Here is a 24,901-nt window from a genome sequence, read left to right on the forward strand (position 1 = left end):
CTTTGCCTCCCCTAGGGGCCGCGGGAGTAAGGATTACAGCCCTGGCTCGTATGATCCCTCCCTCCTCCATCTGCACTTCCTCCTCCTCCCTCCCCGTCAAATAAATCCCAGGCCCCTCCCTTCGCCCGTCCCCAGGATCTGACGTGGGCTCGATACCTTTCTCAGCTTCTCCCTCCCTCAGCTCCAGTGTCCGAGCTTCGGCTCTCCCAGTTCCCCAACCCACCCCTTCCCTTCCCCGACAAGCCCCGCTAGAGTCCAGAGGGGACCCCCCCATCCTCGACCCCACCCTAGGCCCCCAGAAGCTGCCTTCCTCCTCCTCAGTCCCCTAGCTTGTGGTTCAGCCAGCCCGGTGGATCCAGGCGCCTGAGCAGGAGGGTAACCCAGGCCACCCGGCCCCTTCGGCCCTCTCGGCCCCACCCCCTGCAGCCGGAGCCGCGCCCCCTCTACCACAGAGCCTGGAGCAGAGGACAGAGGAGACTGAGCAAAGAGGGGTGGGCTCCAGGCGACCCCTGCCCAATTCGGCCCCTCCATCCCAAGGGGCAGAGAAATTGTCTTTCTTTGCTGACTCCTGCGGGGGGGTGGAAAAAGATTTAAAGGGAAAGATAAAAGGAAACGGAGAAAAGGTGGCAGCCAGATTACTTAGAGAGGCACAGAGGAGAGAGATCGGGGTGAGTCGCCATGGGGACTCCCAGGGTCCAGCACCCGCCGCCTCCCCAGCTGCTGTTCCTAATTCTGCTGAGCTGTCCCTGGATCCAGGGTAAGGACATGAGTGTGTGGGGGTGGGCCCCAGGAAGGCACCCAGCGGGGTCCTCCACCCTCCTTTCTCTTAACATCCTGGGTCTTCCGAGCTCATGGGGGAGGGGAGAGGCACAGCTGATGGGAAAGGGGCAAGCCAGAGATTTCTGGCTTGAACCCGAAGCCCCTTAACCCTCAATAGTGAGAAGCCAGGGAAATTAATGAGATAAGCTTTTAGCAGTGTCTCAGGGGCTAGATCCATGAAGGAGGGCTGGGAAAGTTGGGGGGATGTCTGCGGAGGCGGCAGAAGCATGGAGGGACCTGAGTGGGAGATGGAGGTGCTGAGAGAGATGCCAGGCTCTGCACACACAGATGTTCTTGGATGTACGGACAAAGACAGATGAGCAGAGGCAGGGCTCAGAGACCAGATATTGAGTCCTCCACTCTGAACCCCAGCGAGACTCCAGGGAAGGAGGCAGAGACTGCAGAGGACCAGAGAGAGACAGAGTGAGGGGGTGGGGTGGGAGAGAGAAAAGACAGCCACACTGCAGAGACAGAAGCCCAGAGAGAAAGCCGGGCACTGCGGAAGCCAGGGCTGGGAGGTGCAGCCAGACCCTCTGCAGAGCCCCAGGGCTTGGGGAAGATCACCACTGAGGTGAAAGGGAAGGCAGTACCAGCACCCCTTCTGCCTTGCTGGCGCTGTCCAGGGTTCATAAGCGCTAAGGTGTTCACTGAAGGCCCACCCAGCCCCGGGAGAGGGGAGGGGAAAGAAGAGGTGTGGGAGTGGGAGTGTGAGGGCAGCTGGGAGCCCTTCCTCCGATCTTGGCTCTCAGCTGAGCCTGGGACCCTCTGAGCCCCTGCAGGCCCAGTTGATGGAGGAGGGAGGGAGAGTTCTAGAAAAGATCTCTCTGGAGAAGGAAGGGATGTGGGGGAGTGGAGAAGCTCACACAACTTCTCCTCCTAGGTCTGCCCCTGAAGGAGGAGGAGATATTGCCAGAGCCTGGAAGTGAGACCCCCACGGTGGCCTCCGAGGCCCTGGCTGAACTCCTCCATGGGGCCCTGCTGAGGAGGGGACCAGAGATGGGCTACCTGCCGGGTGAGGGCCCCAGAGTGGCAGGAGTGGCCTAGAGGTGGAGGGAGGGACATGGGCTCAGGGAGATGGGGAGCCAGGCTGGAGAAGAGCAGGCAGAGAGAGATGCAGAGGAGGCAAGAGCCTGCAGGAAGGCCGGTGAGATTCAGGGGACACAGAACAAGACCGTCAGAGAAAGTCAAAGCTGGGCACAGACAGAACCAGAGAAAGAGATAGAATGATCTGGAGATGGTCAGACAGAAAAACAGACACATAGAAAGAGAGATGGAAAATGAGAACCAGAGTCAAAGTAATGGTGGAAGACAGAGGGAGAGAGAATGAAACACAAAAACTAGTGGATCTTGAATCAAGACATCAGACTGCAATCAGAATACTAAACAGGGAAACGAGGAAATAAAGAGTTCCAGAGAGAGGGAGACAGAGGAGAGAGGAGATAACCAGAGAGAGAGCCCGATCTGAACGATCTGACCAGGAGGCAGAGAGAGGCTTACGGAGAGAAGCATCAGGGTGGAAGGGGCTGGGTGGAGAGAAGGGATGGAAATAGAAACAGGGGGAACTCAGGCTGTGAAAGTCTTGGGAGGATGTGAGGGGTTGGGGTGGGGAAGGGAAAAGTGGGGTGCTGTACCTTGTAGGGCAGGCTTTGGGGGTACAGCAGGGGAACCCCTAGTTTCCCCTAGCCCTGCTCCCCACCCGAGGTCCTCCATGTGCTCCTCCTGTGCCCTGACATTCCCTCCACTGTCCCAGGATCTGAACTGGACCCCACACTAGCCACTCCTCCAGCCGGCCAGACTCTCGCGGTGCCCTCCCTGCCACGGGCCACTGAGCCAGGGACAGGGCCTCTGACAACAGCCGTCACCCCTAAGGGAGTCAGGGGGGCCGGTCCCACCGCACCAGAGCTGCTGACCCCACCCCCAGGAACCACAGCCCCGCCCCCGCCCAGCCCTGCCTCCCCAGGGCCTCCCCTTGGGCCTGTGGGAGGAGAGGAGGAGACCACGACCACCATCATCACCACGACAACTGTTACCACTACGGTGACCAGCCCAGGTGAGGCAACACCAAGGGGATAGGGGTGGGAGCACCAGCAAGGTACATGCTAGGGAAGGATGGGAGAGAGGCTGCTGGGAACTGTGGAAGGAGTCCTGGATACAGATGGGAGGACTTCTGATATTAGTAATAACAAAGGAAGCATTTCTGTATCCTTACTACGTAGCAGGCAGCGTTCCATGTGTTTCAGCTATATTACAGTTGGGGAAGGGAGTTCTGGCTCAGGTGAGAGAAGGACCATTGCTTAAAAGATGGTGAGGGGGTGCAGCAGCACACACCTGTAATCCCAGTGCTTTGGGAGGCCGAGGCAGGAGGATTGCTTGAGGCAGGTGTGAGTCCAGCCTGGGAAACATGGCAAGACCCCATCTCTACAAAAAATTTTAAAAATTGGCTCAGCATGGTAACGCGCAATTGTGGTCCCAGCTACTCAGGAGGCTGAGGCGGGAGGGTCAGTTGAGCTCAGGAGTTTGAGACTGCAATGAGCCATGATTGCCCCACTGCACTCTAGCCTGGGTGACAGAACAAGACCCTGTCTCAAAACAAAAGAAAAAATGGTGAGAGATGCTGAGGGGCAGCATCTCTGAAGGCAGCTGAAGGCCTTCAGAGTTGCTTGGCTGGGAGGGCAAGAGCTTCCTTCCATCCCAGCCATCTGTATCTCCTCAGTTCTGTGTAATAACAACATCTCCGAGGGCGAAGGGTATGTGGAGTCTCCAGATCTGGGGAGCCCCGCCAGCCGCACCCTGGGACTCCTCGACTGCACTTACAGCATCCATGTCTACCCTGGCTACGGCATCGAGATCCAGGTAACTGGACTAAGTCATGTGACTGTGCGGCTTCCAAGCCTTTTCCTTTCGGCCTGTGGGTATGCACAGGTTTGACCTGGGAGCCAAAGAACCTGTTTGATGATTCAGGTGACCTCAGAAACTCTTCGAGATTTCTACAACTTGGGCAGCAGCACGGTGCCGTTTGGCTGCTACACACAGGGCAAAGGCACAGGAGAGGGACTTTGGAGGTCAAACCCCTGGCTGACTTGCCCTGGCGGGTCTGTGTCTGGCTTCTCTAGGTGCAGACGCTGAACCTGTCACAGGAGGAGGAGCTCCTGGTGCTGGCTGGTGGGGGATCCCCAGGCCTGGCGCCCCGACTCCTGGCCAACTCGTCCATGCTTGGAGAAGGACAAGTTCTTCGGAGCCCAACCAACCGGCTGCTTCTGCACTTCCAGAGCCCACGGGTCCCAAGGGGCGGTGGCTTCAGGATCCACTATCAGGGTGAGGAGTTTGAGGGTGTTGCTGGAAGGGCAGGGGCCATACTGCACACAGGGGACATCTCCAAGGACCACCGAAGCACAGGGTGCTGAGGGGAGCTTTTCCTCCTTTCTGCAACCCTGGGGGGCAGGGCCCTCAGAGGAGACCCAGGCACATTTATCTCACACACTCACAGATCCATGCACATGTCCAAGGGGCAGTTCATCCATTGAACCCAACAAATGTTTATCAACTGCTGGCTTCATACCAGCCCCTGTGTTAGGCTTGGAGGAGGAATGAATACACCAGGTATAAATCTGGCTTCAATGAGCTCAGAATCTAGGTAGGAAGACAGAAGAGTCAGCGGGATGGTTATAATTCAAGGAGATAAGGAGTATGATGGAGGAAACGCCAGCGGGGGCAGCGCATAGCTAAGGGACCTAAATTTCTCCCAAGGAATATGGGGACATCTTCTTGGAGGAGATGATGACTAAGCTGAGACCCAAAGGATAAATTCGCCAGAGAAAGGGTGTGAGGGAGGGAGAGAAGGAGGGAGGCAGATGGCTAGGTGGATGAAAAAGCACACTCCAAGACCCAGCAAGAGAAGTTGTGACCCCCAGATGAGGTGAAGGAATTCAGCATGAAAGATAGAATTGTCCTAGCTGTGTGATCTGGGACAAGTTACTTAACTTTTCTGTGCCTCATGATCTCATCTGAAAAATAGGGATCACAATACTTGGCATTATGGGGAAGATCAAATGAATTAATACATGTCAAGTGTTTAAAACAGTGTGTGGCCTGGTGTGGTGGCTCATGCCTGTAATCTCAGCACTTTGGGAGGCTGAGGCGGATGGATCACCTGAGGTCAGGAGTTCAAGACCAGCCTGGCCAACATGGCAAAACCCCATCTCTACTAAATATGCAAAAATTAGCCGGGCATTGTGGCTGGCACCTGTAATCCCAGTTACTTGGGAGGCTGAGGCAGGAGAATCATTTGAACCCAGGAGGTGGAGGTTGCAGTGAGCAAGAGATTGTGCCATTGCACTCCAGCTTAGGCAACAAGAGTGAAACTCCGTCTCAAAAACAAAACAAAACAGTATGTGGTACACAGAGAGACTTCAAAACTGTCAGTCACTGCTATTACCGTCAAAGCACAGAAAGAGATGAAGGAGAAACAGGCCAGAGACCAGGTCGGGAGACAGGTCAGCTTCAGACCATAAAGAGCCTTATCTGCTTCAGTAAGGAGTTCAATTACTTCAGCCTGCAGGTGTGACAGGGAGACATTTGAATTTTTTTTTTTTTTTGAGACAGTCTTACTCTGTCACCCAGGCTAAAGTGCAGTGGTGATGATCTTGGCTCACCGCAACCTCCGCCTCCCGGGTTCAAGTGATTCTCCTGCCTCAGCCTCCCGAGTAGCTGGAATTACAGGCACCTGCTACCACACCTGGCTAATTTTTATATTTTTAGTAGAGACAGGGTTTCACTATATGGGCCAGCTGGTCTTGAACTCATTACCTCAAGTGATCCACCTGCATCACCCTCCCAAAGTGCTGGGATTACAGGTGTGAGCCACTGCGCCAGGCCTAATTTGAAATGTTTTAAGCAGGAAAGTGAGAGCCTCAGATTTGCAACTTGGGTATGTTCTAGCATACGTGTGTGCATGAGACTGCTGTCTTCCTATGCTTCATGGAGACAGAGCGAGAACAGTGTGTCGGATCAGTGTCCCCTTCACATCACTGCGTGGCCTTGGCTGCTGTCATGCACTCTGCCCTCCTTGCAAGCTCTGCTGACTGCAGATGCCTTGTGTGCCTCATCCGGGATACACCCTGAATCCTGTTCTCACGTCCTCTCCAGCCTCTCCTGAGGCCTCTGCTTAGGACCTGCCCCAGGGGCTCATGTGTGTGTGTGTGCGCGTAGCAAAGGTGCCTATTCGTGACTGGGGTAGGGGAGGGCAGTTAGCTGGGGCATGTATTTGGCAGTAGGGACCTGGTTATTGCGGAGCAAGAGCTTGCCTGGAGGGCCGGGGCAAGTGCTGGACTTCAGCTATTGCGATATCTGAAGATATGGCTCCCCACTGGCTCCTTTAAGCAGCCTCTTCCCCAGGGCATTGAAAATAGGACTCCTTAGGCTAAGTGGAACATTTGGGGAAGCAGGGCTATTGCATAAATTGGCCTTCATTGCTCAGTCTTTCCTGCTTTGCAGCTGCGCCGGGCACCTTTGGGACCGAGGCCCTGTTTCAGCCCTTTCCAACTTGCACTAGCTGGGGCCTCTGGTCCAGAGTGGCCTCATTAGCTTCTCTGAAAAGCCAAAGGCTCCCTCACCCCTCACCCCAAGTGCAGCAAACTTTCCCATTCCACAGCCCTTTCACCAGCCGTTGTTTCATTTGTTTCTCACAGCAACCCCGAGAGTGGCCATTGTTGGTTCCATCTCTCAAAGGAAGAAAAAGACTCAAAGGTTATGTAGATTGCTCAGCCACCTGCACGTTTATTGCAGCCAGACACCAGATCCCCGAGTCCCTGGCTCCCAGTCATTCATTAATTGAGGCTGAGGGGCGGGTGATTAACATTTTCTCAGCAGCTTCTATGTGCCAGGTGCTTTGCGTGTTTCTTTTATTTAATTTTCAGGCCAATCCTCGCTGATAGGAATTATTATTGCTGTTAATAGGTGAGAGGCCCCTAGAGATGAAGTCACCTGCTCAAAGTCATGTAGTTAGTAAGTTCTGGAGCTGGAACTGGAACTCGGGCCTGCCTGACAACAAATCCAGTGGTCTTTGCACCATTCCGTGCTGCCTCTCAGCTGCACCCATTGATCAGCCAGGCTAGCCGTTTTTTTTCAAGACAGAATCTTGCTCTGTTGCCCAGGCTGGAGTGCAATGACACAATCTCGGCTCCCTGCAACCTCTGCCTCCTGGGTTCAAGTGATTCTCCTGTCGCAGCCTCCTGAGTAGCTGGGATTACAGGTGTGTCCCACCATGCCCGTCTAATTTTTTTGTATTTTTAGTAGAGACGGGGTTTCATCATGTTGGCCAGGCTGGTCTCAAACTCCTGACCTCATAGACTAGCCTTTTAGGACGCAAAATAAATAAGGCTTGGGCCAGTGGTAAAAGACCATGGTTAGGCCAGGCACAGTGGCTCATGCCTGTAATCCCAGCACTTTGGGACGCCGAGGCGGGTGGATCACCTGAGGTCAGGAGTTCGAGACCAGCCTGGCCAACATGGTGAAACTCCATCTCTACCAAAAATACAAAAATTATCCAGGCATGGTGGCGCACGCCTGTAATCTCAGCTACTCAGGAGGCTGAGGCAGGAGAATCACTTGAACCCAAGAGACAAAAGTTGCAGTGAGCCGAGATCGAGCCCCTGCACTCCAGACTGGGTGACAGAGTGAGACTCTGTTTCAAAACAACAGCAACAAAAAACAATGATTAATGTGATGACAAAATCACGCGTGCAGGATTGTATATAGGTAAGAGAGCAAATAACTGTTGGAGAGATGTAGAGTCAGGCAGGCTTCCTGGAAGAGATGGTACGTAAGCCCCCCAGTCTGATCTCTTAAAAGATGAGAAAGTAGGAGGAGGAGGGGACAAGCAAAAATATGGAGGTGGAAATTTGAGGAGTCACAAAACTGTGTTGTGTAGGCTATATTGGTCTTGGGAGCTCAACCCTGAAGCTAGAATGTGCTGCGCTGCATTTAACTGTGGAAGGGGCTTGAATGTCAAACTAAAGCATTCAGACTTGATTCTGTTGACCATGGGCAGCCATTTCAGAGGCTACCATGTATTGAAACCACTGTGTTCTAGAAGGTTGTTCTTATGTCTGTCTCAGTAGACGATGGACTCCTGAGGACAAGGCCTGGATCTTTTTCATCTCTTTGTCCTCAGGGCCCAACCAAGGAAATATTTGTTGAATTTTGACATAGGGAGAAACCAGGTCTCTTACAGAATCACTGAGGGCCAGAGAGACAGAAAAAGCAAAGGCCCAGCCAAGCCGGTGTCTCCAGAGCCCTCTGCTAACCAGAGCCTGCCCCTCCTACAAGACACAGCTTAGCTGTAGTTCGTAGTTCATTTATTTGCCTGAGGTCACGCAGCAAATGAGTAGTGGGGTCCAGAATAACTTGTTTGAACCTCAGATACCTCATCTATAAAATGGGGGCCAAAAAGGGTAAATTACAAAGAGTAGGGGAGATACAGGATGCTGGAATCTCCTCTTCGTGAGGCAAGATGCCGGTGTGAGGAGCTCCTATTCCTCAGTACGTGTGCCAGTATGGAGCCAGCGTGTGCCTCTGGCGGGCTGGCCTGGAAGGAGAGTGGGGAAGTGCTGGGGGGTTGGTACGAGAGGGTGGCATGGGAAAGTGAGTCCTGCTCCCCTCTGCTCTGTCTGGTGCAGCCTACCTCCTGAGCTGTGGCTTCCCTCCCCGGCCGGCCCATGGGGATGTGAGTGTGACGGACCTGCACCCGGGGGGCACTGCCACCTTTCACTGTGATTCGGGCTACCAGCTGCAGGGAGAGGAGACCCTCATCTGCCTCAATGGCACGCGGCCATCCTGGAATGGTGAAAGTCCCAGCTGCATGGGTGAGTCTCCTGCCACGGTAGGTGGGGGCTGTCCTGGGAACCCCATTGGGAGGGTCCAGTCTCTGGGGTGTCCATCTTTGGGGAAAACCCGTACTGAAAGGGGTCCATCTATCCTGTGGAGTCCCCATCCTGGGGTCTCCAGCCAGAACTCTTTACACGGAGGGTCTCTCTTCTTGGGGTGGTCTGCATCTCAGGGTTCCCACTGGAGACTTTATTTTGGGAATCACCATCCTGGAGGTCCCCTCTGGGGGAGCGACCTCATCCTAGAGGAAGCCATTCTTAGGGTTCATGTTCAGAGGCCTTCTATCCTGGAGAGCCTCATCCTGGGATTCCCATCCCATGGCGTCTTCATTCTGAAAGTCCCATCTTGAAGATTTCCCAGCTGAGGCTTTCAATTTTAGGGATCCCTGTAACTCCCCATCCTAGGGTATCCACAGCTGGGGAGTCTTCATTTCAGTGGTGTCTCCATCGTAGGAGGTGTCAATCCTGGGGTTCTCCTGTTTCAGGGCTGGTTTCTCATCTGGCTCATGGCCTGGAGAAGGTTCTGTCCTCTGGGGTGACTTCATGGGACAGAGGCCAGCCCTGGGCCAGGTCCCAGCCAAGTGGGATACAACAGCTCTGAAAACGGGCCGAGGCACCGAGGAGAAGGATGAGTCACCTCAGGCTGGCCTTAACCTGCCCCTCCTCTGCCCACAGCATCCTGTGGTGGCACCATCCACAATGCCACACTGGGCCGAATCGTGTCCCCAGAGCCTGGGGGAGCTGCAGGGCCCAATCTTACCTGCCGTTGGGTCATTGAAGCAGCTGAGGGGCGCCGGCTGCACCTGCACTTCGAGAGGGTCTCACTGGATGAGGACAATGACCGGTGAGGGTCTGGGTCTTGGGTCAGAAGTCCCCACCTCAGGGAAGTAGGGAGGCTAAGTGGGGACTCAGACACAGCGGGGGTGTGGTTGAGATATGCATCACAGTTTAGTCCTAAGCCTTTCTTGGGAAGTGTAGCTGTGCAACCTTAGACAAATCACTTAACTTCTCTGTGCTTCAGTTTTCTCGACTGTAAAATGGAGATAACAGTACCACCCTCTTCAGGTTTCTGTGAGGATAAAATGCATGAAGTTATGTAAAGTAAGGCCAGACTTGGTGGCTCATGCCTATAATCCCAGCACTTTGGGAGACCGAGGCCTGTGGATCACGAGGTCAGGAGTTCGAGACCAGTCTGGCCAGCATGGTGAAACCCCATTTCTACTAAAAAATACAAAAATTAGCTGGGCACAGTGGCAGGTGCTTGTAATCCCAGCTACTCAGGAGGCTGAGGAAGGAGAATGGTTTGTACTCAGGAGGCGGAGGTTGCAGTGAGCCGAGATCGCACCATTGCACTGTGGCCTGGTGACAGTGTGAGACTCCACTAGAAAAAAAAATTATGTGAAGTCCTTAGAATGGTGCCTAGGACAATAAGCACTATAAATGTGTCTGCTAGCTACTTTTGCTTTTTTGGAGGTGGAGTCTCGCTCTGTCACCCAGACTGGAGTGCAGTGGCATGAATTTGGTTCACTGCAACCTCCACCTCCCAGATTCAAGCAATTCTGCCTCAGCCTCCTGAGTAGCTGGGATTACAGGTGTGCACCACCATCCCTGGCTAATTTTTGTATTTTTAGTAGAGACAAGGTTTTACCATGTTGGCCAGGCTGGTCTTGAACTCTTTACTTCAGGCGATCCACCCATCTTGGCCTCCCAAAGTGCTGGGATTACAGGTGTGAGCTGAGCCACTGCACCCGGCCGAGCGTCTGCTATCTTCATCGTCATTATCACCCTTTACCTAGCAACCTGGTATCCCAGCCTTGACACTACTTGCTCTGTGACCTTGGGGAGGTTACTTGATCCTCCTGTGTCCCAGTGTCCTCATCTATAAAATAAGGGATAATAATAGTATCTGACTCAAGAGTTCTTGTGAAAATTACATGAGACAGAATGTGTAAGGGCTTAGGAGAGTGCGTGGCATATACTTAATGTGTGGTGATAACAGCTATAAAAATAAGTTAGGAGAGCAGGGAAGGGGTGAGGCAGCTTGTGAGGCAGGTTGGGCTCCTGGTCACCCTTCTTTCCATCCCAGGCTGATGGTGCGCTCAGGGGGCAGCCCCCTATCCCCCGTGATCTATGATTCGGACATGGACGATGTCCCCGAGCGGGGTCTCATCAGTGATGCCCAGTCTCTCTATGTAGAGCTGCTATCAGAGACACCTGCCAATCCCCTGCTGTTAAGCCTCCGATTTGAAGGTAAGTGACTCACGCCCCCACCGGACCCCAGCTCCCAAACCTTCCCCTCTTCCTGACACCAAGCATAGTTGGAAGCACAAACTCCATGCCTGCTCGCCTCCGTGCTTGGATTCCTGAAACCTGACTCGCCTCCCTGCCCCAAAACTGCAAGGATCTCTTGTAAGGACCCCTTCTCCTTTCCCGAGGCCGCCTTCTCTGTTTAAGCTTCATGTATGCCTGCATCCAGGTACACAACCGAAGGCTAGTTATCTCAGTATCTCGGTTCTTTTTTTGTTTTTTTTTTGAGACGGAGTTTTGCTCTCGTTACCCAGGCTGGAGTGCAATGGCGCGATCTCGGCTCACCGCAACCTCCGCCTCCTGGGTTCAGGCAATTCTCCTGCCTCAGCCTCCTGAGTAGCTGGGATTACAGGCACACGCCACCATGCCCAGCTAATTTTTTTGTATTAGTAGAGACGGGGTTTCACAATGTTGACCAGGATGGTCTCGATCTCTCGACCTCGTGATCCACCCGCCTCGGCCTCCCAAAGTGCTGGGATTACAGGCTTGAGCCACCGCGCCCGGCCAGTATCTCGGTTCTTTCCTCTGTGTTGGCTTCATTCTCAGGCAGGCTTTCCCTGTGTGATGGACATGGCTGCTAACTTACATACCACCAACTTATTTTTTATTTTTTATTTATTTTAATTTTTTTTTGAGATAGAGTCCCCCTCTGTTGCCCAGGCTGGAGCGTAGTGGCGTGATCTTGGCTCACTGCAGCCCCTTCCTCCAGGTTCAAGCGATTCTCATGCCTTGGCCACCTGAGTAGCTGGGACTGCAGGCACGCGCCACCATGCCCAGCTAATTTTTGGGTTTTTAGTAGAGACAGGGTTTCACCATGTTGCCCAGCTGGTCTTGAACTCCTGGACTCAAGTGATCCGCCCCCTGGGCCTCCCAAAGTGCCAGGATTACAAGAGTGAGCCACCTCACCCAGCCCATACCACCAACTTAATAACCTCATCTGAGAGTACACTCACGTATTTCCTGACAGCTCAGCAGAAATGCCAGGATAGGTGCTCACTGACCTGGCTAAGGTCCTGGTTAGCCTTAGCCTGAGCCAATCACTGAGCTAGGAGAAGGCAGTATTGGGATTGGCTGATCTGCCTCACGTGGCCTTCCCTGGTGGGCTCCAACTCAACCTCGTGGACTGCGAGTGGGGAAGGCATGCGTCCCAAAATTGAAATCAGGGTGCCGTTACCAGAAGAAGGGGACATGAATGTGGATAGGTAGAAACAAGGAAGTCAGTGATCATGGAGGAAGAGGCATTTAAGCTTGGCCTTAAAGGACAGAGGGTATTTTAATATTATTATTTTTGAAACAGGTCTTGCTTTGTTGCTCAGGCTGTAGTGCAGTAGCCCGATCATGGCTCACTGCAACCTCAACCTCCTGGGCTCAAGTGATCCTCCTGCCTCAGCCTGCCTAGTAGCTGGGACCACAAGTATGCACCACCATGCATAGCTAATTTTTATTTTTGTAGAGACAGCATCTCACTATGTTGCCCAGGCTCGTCTCCAACTGCAAGCTGAAGTGATCCTCCTGCCTCGGCCTCCCAAAGTGCTAGAATTATGGCCATGAGCCACCCTGCCTGGCCAACAGAGGATATTTTAAAAGAGGAAGATTGAGGCCAGTTGTGTGACTCATGTCTCTAATCCCAATATTTTGGGAGGCCAAGGTGGGATGAGTTTTTGAGGCCAGGAGTTTCAGAACCAGTCTGAGCAACATAGTAAGATCCTGTGTCTATAAATTAAAAATTTAGCCAGGTATGGTGACACACACCTCTAGTCGTGGAAGGTTGAGGTGGGAGGATCACTTGAACCCAGGAGGTTGCAATGAGCTATGATTGCACTGCTGCACTCCAGCCTGGGCAACAGAGCATGACCCTGTCTCAAAAAAAGAAAAGAAAATAAGAAAAGGAAAGGAAGGGAAAGAGAAGAGGGGAACTTTGAGAAAGAGCATCTCAGGCAAAAGGGAGGGTGTGAGCAAAGGTGAGGAAGTAGAGAAATGCCTGGTATGTTTGGGAAATGGAATTTCATTATGGCTGAAACAGAGGAGTCGTATAAATAGTTGCTAGAGAGAGACCAAAAAGGTGAAATGCTCAGAGATGAGAGGGTCTAGTGTTTGATATGAATCACGGGAGAAATGGAAATGGCACTGGGCCCTGATGGATGGGTAGGATTTGGACATGATACCTTGCATGTTAAGTAACGGTGAAATAGAACAGTGGATCTGCAAAAACCAATTGTGGAATAGATTCTGGAAGTGTTAAAGTGCAAACAGCACAGGTCTTTTAGTGAAAATGGCAAGTTTTGAGACCTGGTTCCATAGTTGTAGGCCAATGCTGTTTTATGAGCTTAAGGTTCTTCACTGTGGCCAGGCACAGTGGCTCACGCGTATAATCCCAGCACTTTGGGAGGCTAAGATAGGAGGATCACTTGAACTTCGGAGTTTGAGACCAGCCTGGGTAACATATCGAGACCTTTGTCTTTACAAAAAAAAAAAAAATTAGACAGATGTGGTGCATGCTTGTGGTCCCAGCTGCTCGGGAGGCTGAGGGAGGAGGATCACTTAAGCCTGGGAGGTCAAGGCTGCTGTGAGCTGTGATTGCACCATTGCAATCCAGCTTAGGCAACAGAGCAAGGCCCTGTCTCATTTTTTAAAAATATTTTTGAGATGGAATCTTGCTTTTGTCACCCATGCGGGAGTATAATGGCATGATCTTGGCTCACTGCAAACTTCACCTCCTGAGTTCAAGCGATTCTCCTGCCTCAGCCTCCTGAGTAGCTGGGATTACAGGCTTGCACCATCAAGCCTGGCTAATTTTTGCATTTTTAGTAAAGACAGTCTCGAACTCCTGACCTCAGTGATCCACCTACCTTGGCCTCCCAAAGTGCTGGGATTACAGGCATAAGCAACTGCGCCTGGCCTCACTTTAAAAAATAAATAAAATAGTCCAGATGCAGTGGCTTATGCCTGTAATCCCTGCAGTTTGGGAGGCTGAGGCAGGCGGATCACTCGAACCCAGGAGTTTGAAACCAGACTGAGAAACATGGCAAAATCCCATTTCTACTAAAAACACAAAAATTAGTGAGGCGTGATGGCACGTGCCTGTAACCCCAGCTACTCAGGAGGCTGAGGCACGAGAATCGCTTGAACCTGGGAGGTCAAGGTTGCAGTGAAGTGAGATCATGCCACTGCACTCCAGCCTGGGTGACAGAGCAAGACTCGGTCTCAAAAAATAAAAAATAAAATAATAAAATTTTAAAAATCTAAGGGAAAAAAAAGGATTCCTCATTGGTATCATAGGCACCTAAATCTTACCTCACAGGGAGTTTTGCAGCTAAGATACGATCAAGTGGGCAGAAACTCAAATGCTCTACAAATGTTCACTTTTGCTGACTTAGACTGAAGTAAAAACTGAGTAACTTTTGCATTAGCTGCAATTTTGGGTTCTAGCAACAGCAAGGAGTGATCAGAATCCAACTGTTATTTCTGAGGAGAGAATACACCGACACCAGTCAGTTCTCCAAAGGCACCCCTCCCCTTACCCGCCCATCTCTGCTGTTTTCAGAGCCAAGTATCTGTGACTGGGAATCAAGCCATCTGGGCAAACCTGCTTCTGCTATTGTCTTCTGGGTGACCTTGAGCAAGTGGCATTTTGGTCTGTGGACCTCCTATCTGTAGAATGGTGGCTGGGATTTGGCTAGCTCAGGGGGTTCCCTCCAGAGGCCAGGGAGGCAAAACAAATACGTGAAAAAGGAGTGTTAGAATTGTTTTGACAATCTGGAGAGAGAGTGCTAAACCTGATGGCATTCAGTTTTTAAAAGCCCATCAAGGCCAGGGCAGTGGCTCACGCCTGTAATCCCAGCACTTTGGGAGGCCGAGGCGGACAGATGACCTGAGGTCAGGAGTTTGAGACCAGCCTGAGAAACATGGTAAAACCCCATCTCTACAAAAAAAAAAAAAAAAAAAAAAAAAATCAGAAAATGAGCTGCTTGGTGGGGTTTGCGTGCTTGTAGTCCTAGCTACTGGAAAGGCTGAGGCGGGAGGATCGCTTGAGCCTAGGAGATCTAGGCTGCAATGAGCTGTGATCACACTATTGCACTCCAGCCTCAGCAACAGAGTGAAACCTTGTCTCTAAAAAAATAAAAAATAAAAAAACCCAGGTCGGGCACAGTGATTCATGTCTGTAATCTCAGCACTTTGGGAAGTTGAGGCAGGCAGATCACTTGAAGCCAGGAGTTCGAGACTCACTTAGCCAACATGGTGAAATCCCCGTCTCTACTAAAAATACAAAATTGGCCAGGTGCAATGTATCATGGCTGTAATCCCAGCACTTGGGGAAGCTGAGGCAGGCAGATCACCTGAGGAGTTCGAGACCAGCCTGACCAACATGAAGAAACGCCAACTCTACTAAAAATACAAAAAATTAGCCAAGCGTGGTGGCCCATGCCTGTAATCCCAGCTACTTGGGAGGCTGAGGCAGGAGAATCGCTTGAACCCAGGAGGCAGAGGTTGCAGTGAGTTGAGATCATGCCACTGCACTCCATCTTGGGTGACAGAGCAAGACTCTGTCTCAAAAAAAAACAAAACAAAACCCAGTAAGTGGTCAAACACCCCAATTCAGCCCACATCCCCAATTTGAGATCCCTTGAGGCCTGTCCTAATGTTTAATTGTTATGACTGACTCCTTCCCAGCCTTTGAGGAGGATCGCTGCTTCGCCCCCTTCCTGGCACATGGAAACGTCACCACCACAGATCCTGAGTTTCGTCCAGGGGCACTGGCAACCTTCTCGTGCCTCCCAGGATATGCCCTAGAGCCCCCTGGGCCGCCCAATGCCATCGAATGTGTGGATCCCACCGAACCTCACTGGAACGACACAGAGCCAGCCTGCAAAGGTGAGCCCTCCTTGTCGCAGGCAGGTCCTTTAGTCCATGACGCCCCCTGAACTGGGGATCCCAGCAAGGCCGTTCAGGAAGGAGGGCTACATATCCAGACTTAATTGACCTAAGCCTTGGGTAAATCCCTGTCCCTTCAGAGACTGTTTTCTTAGCAGAATAACTGGTGGGCTTGTTACTGAATACAGGGGTCACAACCCACCTATCTTCAAGAGCAAGAACTGCTGTTGGGTTAAGTCACAGATTGGGCAGGCTGGAGAGTGGGTAGGGAGAGTGGGTAGCTCCTGCTTCGTTAGGAGTAGGACTGGATATTGAGCACAAAAGGACCTAGATGTGGCAAGAAACAGGTGGATCATGGCCGGGCGCGGTGGCTCACGCCTGTAATCCCAGCACTTTGGGAGGCTGAGGTGGGCAGATCACCTGAGGTCAGGAGTTCCAGACCAGCCTGCACAACATGGAGAAACCCCGTATCTACTAAAAATACAAAATTAGTCAGACGTGGTGGCGCATGCCTGCAATCCCAGCTACTCGGGAGGCTGAGGCAGGAGAATCACCTGAACCTGGGAGGCAGAGGTTGGATGAGCCAAGATCGTGCCATTGCACTCTACCCTGGGCAACAAAAGCGAAACTCCGTCTCAAAAAAGAAAGAAAGAAAGAAACAGGCAGATCAGGCCGGGCATAGTGGCTCACCCCTGTAATCCCAGCACTCTGGCAGGCTGAGGTGTGTGGATCACCTGAGGTCAGGAGTTTGAGACCAGCCTGGCAAACATAGTGAAACCCCTTCTCTACTAAAAATACAAAAATTGGCCGGGCATAGTATCACGTGCCTGTAATCCCAGCTACTCAGGAGGCTGAGGCATGAGAATCGCTTGAACCTGGGAAGGCGGAGGTTGCAGTGAGCTGGGATCGTGCCACTGCACTCCAGCCTGACGACGGAGTGAGACTCCATCTATTAAAAAAAAAAAAAGGAAAAGAAAAGGTGGGTCATAGATAATAGGAAACAAAACAAGCGAGGTGATGTGGTGTACGCATCAGGAGTGGCAAGGACCATGGTGAAATGGAGACGGTATGCTCACCTGGGTCCCAAACCTGACACGCCTTTTTCCCTAGCCATGTGTGGAGGGGAGCTGTCGGAGCCAGCTGGCGTGGTCCTCTCTCCCGACTGGCCCCAGAGCTATAGCCCAGGCCAGGACTGCGTGTGGGGCCTGCACGTCCAGGAAGAGAAGCGCATCTTGCTCCAAGTTGAGATGTATGTTTGGGTCCTGCAGAGGGTGCGACAGGTGTGGGCTCAGCAAAGTGTGGTATCCCAACATACTAGCCTGCATTCTGAGCCTGCCTGGCTCTTCCTATCTACCCAGGATTCGGTGGATAGGCTGGTGCACAAAGGGTTCAGGATAGAAGTGGGAGAGCTGGGCTCAAATCACGTATTAGCCGGGCAACCTCAGACAAATAAATAGGACAATGCAGCCTTCCTTAGGGGCTATTGTGAACAAGCAGCCCTGGCCTGGTGCTTCTCACTCTTTGGAGGTTTCTGAGGCTGCCCCTGGAGCGATTTTCAGGGACACAGACCCAAACTGCATTATCACCAGCAAGTTGGGGAGGTCTGGGGAGAATCCAGTGAGCTGAATCGGTAAGAGAGGGTCCTGAGACAGCACTGAAGCTGAGGTGGGCGTGGCTTCAAAGCTGGTACTCCGGCAGGGCCTAGAGTTGTGCAGGGTGGTAGCAAATGTGGTCTATGATTGGCCAGAGCTGGAGCTGGGCTAGTCTGGGGTTCCCATGGTGATGGAGGAGGACTGGACAGTGGGCGGAGTTAGTAATGAGCAAGGTTAGGGATTGGCTAGAAGGACATGGGAGGAGCCATAGAATGGGGGGAACCATGAGGCACTAGCATAGGAGAAACCATGATTGGTCAAAACGGAGGCGGCCCCAGACCCGGATAGGAGGATATGGACGGGGCTGGAGAGTAAGAGGGGCTACCGATGAGCAGAGTTGGGGATTGGGCAGCGCTGGATGGGAGGGGCCAGTCGCAGTCCCGCCCCATTGTCTGGTCCCGCCCCCTGCAGCTTGAATGTGCGGGAAGGGGACATGCTGACTCTGTTCGACGGGGACGGTCCCAGCGCCCGAGTCTTGGCCCAGCTGCGGGGACCTCAACCGCGCCGCCGCCTCCTCTCCTCTGGGCCCGACCTCACACTGCAGTTTCAGGCACCTCCCGGGCCCCCAAATCCAGGCCTGGGCCAGGGCTTCGTATTGCACTTCAAAGGTACTGAGGGATAGAGTCCCGGGATGGGCAGGGGTCGGGCCCCGCCCCTGCCCTATGGGTCGGGCAGAGATCCCGGGAGGTGGCCGGTCGCGGTGGCTCACGCCTGTAATCCCAGGGCCTTGGGAGGCCGAGGCGGGAGGATCGCTTGAGGCCAGGAAGTTTACACTGCAGTGAGCTATGCTTGTGCCACTGCACTCCAGAGCGACAGAGGAAACCCTGTCTCTAGAGAGAGAGATCTCGGGAGGAGACACAGAGCAAAGCCTCCGAGGCTGAAAGGGCTCCCGGAGTTAAACGGCAGCCTCCAAACTAGCCCTTCCTCCCCTGCAGAGGTCCCGAGGAACGACACGTGCCCTGAGCTGCCACCTCCGGAGTGGGGCTGGAGGACGGCGTCCCACGGGGACCTGATCCGGGGCACGGTGCTCACCTACCAGTGCGAGCCTGGCTACGAGCTGCTGGGCTCCGACATTCTCACCTGCCAGTGGGACCTGTCCTGGAGCTCCGCGCCGCCCGCCTGCCAAAAGAGTGAGCCGGCCCGGCCCCCGGCCCCTGGCCCCTCGGCCCCGCCCCTGCCCCGTGGGCCCCGCCCCCGCCCTGTCCTGTCCCTGTCCTCGTGCCGTCTGGGTTCGATCCCTTCGCTCAGAGTCCTGCCTGGATTTTCTTCAGGCCCTGCCTCCGTGTCCTTTAGCTCTCACTTCTCCGCTCGGTGCCCCGAAACCGTCCCCTCTGTGTCCTCTCTGGGTCACCCTCTCATCTTTTCCGGGCTGCATCCCTCCTCTTTCTTGCACCGACCTGGGCTCGGTCTGTGTTTCCTGTGTGTCTCATGCCTACTCCCCGTCCCCTCCTGACCCCGCCTCTGCGGCGTCTGAGTTTCGCCCCTGAAAGGGTTCTGCCGGAGTTCCCACTGGGCTCCGCCCCCTCCACGCTTGGCTCCACCCGTCCTGCCCCACGCCCCGCCCCAATTCCACAGTCCTCTCGGTTGAAATTCTGGGAAGCCACTTTGCCAGGACCAAGGCTTGTCAGAGCCCTTGGTTTATTTGAATGCCGTCACTGAAGCCCCGTGCTGGGTTGGGGTTAGGAGAAGGGGATTCGAGCCCCTCCATGCCCTGATGGAGCTCGCAATGTGGGAGGAATAGGCAGGTTGGTGATCAGTGGGTGATTTCGGGCGAGGCACTTAGCATCTCTGAGCCTTGGTTTCCCCATCGGTGGAGTAGGACTCAGGTTGTGAAGCGCAGATGGAAAGTTCACAGGGCGCATGCTGCCTGGGCGTGGAGAAGGGCCGTTGGGAGAGTAGTGGGCTCATTTTCGCAGGGCTGGGGCAGGAGATTTCACAGAGGAGGTAACATTTAAAGGAGCTGGGAGTGTGCATCTTTTAGAAGAGCAGAAAGGGGCTGGGCGCGGTGGACCACCTGAGGTCAGGAGTTCGACTTCACATTTTCCTAGCACTCACTCCTGTAATCCTAGAACTCTGGGAGGCCAAGGCAGGTAGATCACCTGAGGTCAGGAGTTCGAGACCAGCCTGGCCAACATGGCAAAACCCCGTCTTTACTAAAAATACAAAAATTAGGCCAGGGGCGGTGGCTCATGCCTGTAATCCCAGCAATTTAGGAGGTTGAGGCAGGCAGATCACCTGAGGTCGGAAATTCGAGACCAGCCTGACCAACACGGAGAAACCCTGTCTCTATTAAAAAGAAAAAAAAAAGAAAAAAATTAGCTGGTCGTGGTGGCACATACCTGTAATTCCAGCTATTTGGGAGGCCGAGGAAGGAGGATCACTTGAACCCGGGAAGTGGAGGTTGCAGTTAGCTGAGATCGAGCCACCGCACTCCAGCCTGTGTGACCAGAGTGAGACTCCACCTCAAAAAAAAAAAAAGAGCAGAAAGGAATGACAGCTGGTCACTTTCTCCAAATTTTGGGAAGCCAGCCGCAAGGACATGGGGCCGTAGTTCTATGTGGCATCTGGAAGCAATGGTGGGACCAAGGGGAGAAGCTTTAAGAAGCCAGATTTGGGCTGGACACTCCCCACCCCTGGAAGGATTCACAGGCTGCTATCAGGCCTGGATGGGGCTAAGAGTTCAGCTGGCCTTGCTGCCTTGGGCTCAGGAGGGAACCTGTCCAAGGCAGCAGATTGAGCCTGAAGATGTGCCAAGACCCACATCTCTGAGTCCCTGTCCAGTGCTCCATGGCTGTGACCTGTGCAGATTCCAGCTCTGCCATTCCTTGGCTGAGTGACCGTGGGCCTCAGTTCTTTGACTGCCCTGAGCCCTGGATTCCAAGGGAGATGACAGTGACATTGGCCTCTCAGGATAAACAGGATTAAATATTATGTTTGTGCCAGGTGTGGTGGCTCACATCTGAAATCACAGTACTTTAGAAGGCCGAGGTGGGAGGATCACTTGAGCCTAGGAGTTTGAGATCAGCCTGGGCAGCATAATGAGATCCTTCTCTACAAAAAATAAAAAATATACCCAGGCATGGTGGTGTGTGCCTGTAGTCCCAGCCACTCAGGAGGCTGAGGTGGGAGAATTGCTTAAGACCAGGAGTTTGAGGCTGCAGTGAGCCATGATCTCGACACAGCACTCCAGCTTGAGTGACAGCAAGTTCTTGTCTCCAAAACAAAGAATTATATTTGGGACCAGTCATGGGGGTTTACACCTGTAATCCCAGTGCTTTGGGAGGCTAAGGTGGGTGGATCACCTCAGGTCAAGAGTTCGAGTCCAGCCTGGCCAACATGGTGAAACTTTGTCTCTACTAAAACTACAAAAATTAGCTGGGTATGGTAGCGAACACCTGTAATCCCAGCTACTTGGGAGGCTGAGGAGAATTGCTTGAACCCAGGAGGCAGAGGTTGCAGTGAGCCGAGATTGCGCCCCTGCACTCCAGCCTGGGCGACAGAGGAAGACTCCGTCTCAGAAAAAAAGAGAAAAAAAAAGTATATTTGTTTGTAAAACATTTAGCAGGATGCCTGGCTCAGATTTATATACAAGAAATGGCTATGATTATGATTCCTTCACAACAGGGTGGTAAACTAAAATGCCTGCAGGCAGGCAATGTACGTGTGTACTGGGCTGGGCATGATGAGAATGTGGGAGACAGGAGAGCTGGGCCCCTTCTAAAGAGGGCAGCTGCTGTTGTGCAAATGACATGCCATGCCTGGCTCATACTGCTGGGACTTGGCTGGTATGCTCTGGTACGGTGGTTAAATATTTTGAATTTCACCCCAGGATAGGGGCTTGGGATTGCCCCAAGCAACCTGTTTTCTAAAAGGAGCCTGAAATATAACTAAATTGAATTTTTTTAAACAATTAACTCTGTCAACCGGGCACAGTGGCTCACGCCTGTAATCCCAGCACTTTGGGAGGCTGAGGCAGGTGGATCACCTGAGGTCAGGAGTTCGAGACCAGCCTGGCCAACATGGGGAAGCCCCATCTCTACTAAAAGTACAAAGTAAGCCAGGCGTGGTGACGCATGCTTGTAATCCCAGCTACATGGGAGGCTGAGGCAGAAGAATTGCTCGAACCTAGGAGGCAGAGGGTTCAGTAAGCCGAGATCATGCCACTGCATTCCAGTCTAGGCGACAGAGCGAGACACCGTCTCTAAATAATTAATTAATTAATTAAGTCTGTCATTCTGGTCTGAAAATAAATGCACTGCATTGCATTTTAAGTTTTTCCAATTCATGCTCTCTTCCTTCTGAGGAAGTGCTGGGAAGTGCATGTGTGTGCAGAGATGTTCAGGGGAAATGGCCTGAGGCTCAGGCCTCTTCCAGCCCTAGCATTCTGGGAGATTTTATTTTATTTTTCTTAGACAGGGTCTAACTCTGTCACCCAGGCTGGAGTGTGGTAGGGCAGTCACCATTCACTGCAGCCTCCACCTGCTGGGCTTAAGCGATCCTCCTGCCTCCACCTCCTGAGTAGCTGGGACCTCAGGAATGCACCACCACTCCTGACTAATTTTTAAATTTTTTTGTAGAGATGGGGTCTCCTTATGTGGTCCAGACTGGTCTTTTAAACTCTCGCTCCCCCTGCCCTTGTTCTTCTGCCATCAGTCATGACTTGTGCCGACCCTGGCGAGATCACCAATGGGCACCGCACCGCCTCGGACGCAGGCTTCCCCGTTGGTTCCCATGTACAGTACCGCTGCCTGCCAGGGTACAGCCTCGAGGGGGCAGCCATGCTCACCTGCTACAGCCGGGACACGGGCACACCCAAGTGGAGCGACCGGGTCCCCAAATGCGCCTGTGAGTCTAGGGCACACCCTGGGAGGGTGGCTGGGTAGCCCTGGGAGAGCCCGTCTGCCCCGTGCCCAGTAGTGCAGCTGGCACGTGACTGGCATGCTCCCCGCAGTGAAGTACGAGCCGTGCCTGAACCCAGGGGTTCCCGAGAATGGCTACCAGACGCTGTACAAGCACCACTACCAGGCGGGCGAGTCTCTGCGCTTCTTCTGCTATGAGGGCTTTGAGCTTATCGGCGAGGTCACCATCACCTGTGTGCCCGGCCACCCCTCCCAGTGGACCAGCCAGCCCCCGCTCTGCAAAGGTGCCTGGCCAGACAGGGCAGGAGGGGCACACCAGTGTCCGGGGAGTAACAGGGCTGGGAGAGTCAGGTAGCACATTTGAGAGCTCCCGGTTCTCCTCCTGTGGCCTCGTGTCCTCACGGGTGTGTCCAGGAGCCCTGGGTCGTGTGAGGTCATGGGATTCGCTCAGGGGTGTCGTAGAGGGGGCCTTGGCTTGGAAGTTCCTTGCTGTCTCTGGATAGGCCTCAGTTTCCCTATCTCTGACAAATTCAGAGTGTCCAGGAACCCTGACTTTTTAGGGGTCTGGAGAAAGAGGACAAAGGCCCTGTGCTGGTCACTCCTCTCTCTTCCCCACCAAGGGAAAGAGAAAATTGAGGTTGAGCAGAGGGCAGAGAGAACCAGGCTGTCCAGCCCAGCCCCACTGGGCTCCAGGCCCTTCCAGCCTCCTCCCCTCCCTGGCTCAGACCCCATCCCCTCCCCCTCCTCTCCCTGCAGTTGCCTATGAGGAGCTCCTGGACAACCGAAAACTGGAAGGTCAGTGAGGGCACAGGTGGAGACCCAGGCTGGCCAGGACGGGAGGGCAAGGCAGAGACCGGGGCAGGAGGCCAGGCCTTGGAGGGGTAAAGTCCAGGGTTCGAGGCCCAGGGCAGGAGGCTGGGAGAGCCCAGGACGGGGCCCACCTGCAGCTCACTGGCCTCTCCTCCTCCCATAGTGACCCAGACCACAGACCCATCTCGGCAGCTGGAGGGGGGGAACCTGGCCCTGGCCATCCTGCTGCCCCTAGGCTTGGTCATTGTCCTCGGCAGTGGCGTTTACATATACTACACCAAGTAAGTAGCCTGCTTGGGTGCTGCCGGCCAGGGCAGACGTCTTGCTGGCCTGGCACCGGAGCCTGGGTCAGGGGAGCTCAGGGGCTCACCTGTTAATAAGCTCCTCTGTCCTCTCCCTTTCTCAGGCTTCAGGGAAAGTCCCTTTTCGGCTTCTCGGGTTCCCACTCCTACAGCCCCATCACCGTGGAGTCGGACTTCAGCAACCCACTGTATGAAGCCGGGGTGAGCACCTCCCCTGCCCCTGGAGAGTCACCACTAGGCTCTCCCATGACTCCAAAACCTCGAAAGTTCTCTGGAATCTCTGTCTTGGGAATTTCAAAACTCAGGTGCCCACAGGGGCCATGTCAGTGAGCACAGCGAGCCACATGTGGACGACAGGGATCGATAGGACCGTGGCTAAGTGGAGGGCTTGTGCCCCATCTCAAGGATACGGCTCTACCCCATAGTGGAAACAGGCTTAATTGGCAGATCTTCCAGTTGTTCAAGACAAGCCAGAAATTCAGATTCTTGTGTCATTTTACGATGCTGTAGGGTGAATCAAACATTCACTGGCCAGATTCAGCCCCTGTGGCCCCCACAGCCCCCAGTGGTCAATGTTACTTTAAAACTCAGGGTTGGGCCGGGCACGGTGGCTCATGCCTGTAATCCCAGCACTTTGGGAGGCTGAGGCGGACGGATCACAAGGTTAGGAGTTCTATACCAGCCTGACCAACATGGTGAAACCCCAACTCTAGAAATAAAAATAAAAATAATAAAAATTTAAAAACTCAGGCTTGTTCCCCCTCCTCCCATTTGGCTGCCTCTTCTACCCCCATCAGAATCCAGCAACTGACCTTATCTCTCTGTCTTCAGGATACTCGGGAATATGAAGTTTCCATCTGAACCCCAAGACTACAGCTGCAGGACCCAGGACGACCCTCCCCTCCTCATTCCAGACAGGGAGAAGTATGGGACCAGTCTCTGCCTCCTGGCTGCCCTCCTCCCTGGCTGTGTAAATAGTCTCCCCGTCCCACGAGGGGGCTTTGATGGCCCTGGAGATCCTACAGTAAATAAACCAGCATCCTGCCGCCCAAAGCCGCCTCTTCTCAGTTGCCAAATGAGGGGCCTGCCCCCCACCCTACTGGCTTTTGGATCCTGGGAGGGGAACTCTGCCCCCCTGCAAACCTTGTGGCCCCTCTTGCCCAGGGCACCCCTCAATGACTGCCCCCGATAGCTCTACTGTTCCCTTGGCCACGAATGCCCCCCGACTCCCCTATGCCCTGGCCCTGGGCCTGACTCCGGCCAGGAGGGTCAGAAGAAGGATGAAGGGGAGATCTGGGACAAGGCCCTGCCCCCTTCCTGCCATCTCCCCACCCCACAGTCTCTCCACCTTTGCTTCTGAATTCTTGTTTTTGAGCAATAAACAGAAAATCACCACT

At 53.5% G+C, this 24,901-nt stretch overlaps 1 protein-coding gene across 5 annotated transcripts; it reads left to right on the forward strand.

Annotated features, from left to right (window-relative positions):
- The first annotated feature begins 158 nt into the window (after positions 1–158).
- Positions 159–24,901, forward strand: SEZ6L2 (seizure related 6 homolog like 2). Of its 5 annotated transcripts, XM_064362644.1 has the most exons (18): positions 159–757; positions 1,700–1,831; positions 2,570–2,869; positions 3,533–3,672; positions 3,933–4,134; positions 8,496–8,681; positions 9,378–9,546; positions 10,789–10,952; positions 15,681–15,881; positions 16,992–17,130; positions 17,945–18,141; positions 18,469–18,663; positions 22,187–22,378; positions 22,485–22,676; positions 23,149–23,187; positions 23,366–23,483; positions 23,609–23,705; positions 24,336–24,901. In XM_064362644.1, exons 1-18 carry the CDS (start codon positions 679–681, stop codon positions 24,363–24,365), a joined length of 2,772 nt encoding a protein of 923 aa, XP_064218714.1. In that variant the 5' UTR covers positions 159–678; the 3' UTR covers positions 24,366–24,901. The 5 variants fall into 5 exon arrangements, with proteins under 5 accessions (XP_064218714.1, XP_064218715.1, XP_064218717.1 ...); XM_064362645.1 differs by lacking the exon at positions 23,149–23,187; XM_064362647.1 differs by lacking the exon at positions 22,485–22,676.

Source organism: Aotus nancymaae, unplaced genomic scaffold (assembly GCF_030222135.1).
Source record: "Aotus nancymaae isolate 86718 unplaced genomic scaffold, 86718_ANA_hifiasm-v0.15.2.pri h1tg000049l, whole genome shotgun sequence".
NCBI classification, from domain to species: domain Eukaryota; kingdom Metazoa; phylum Chordata; class Mammalia; order Primates; family Aotidae; genus Aotus; species Aotus nancymaae.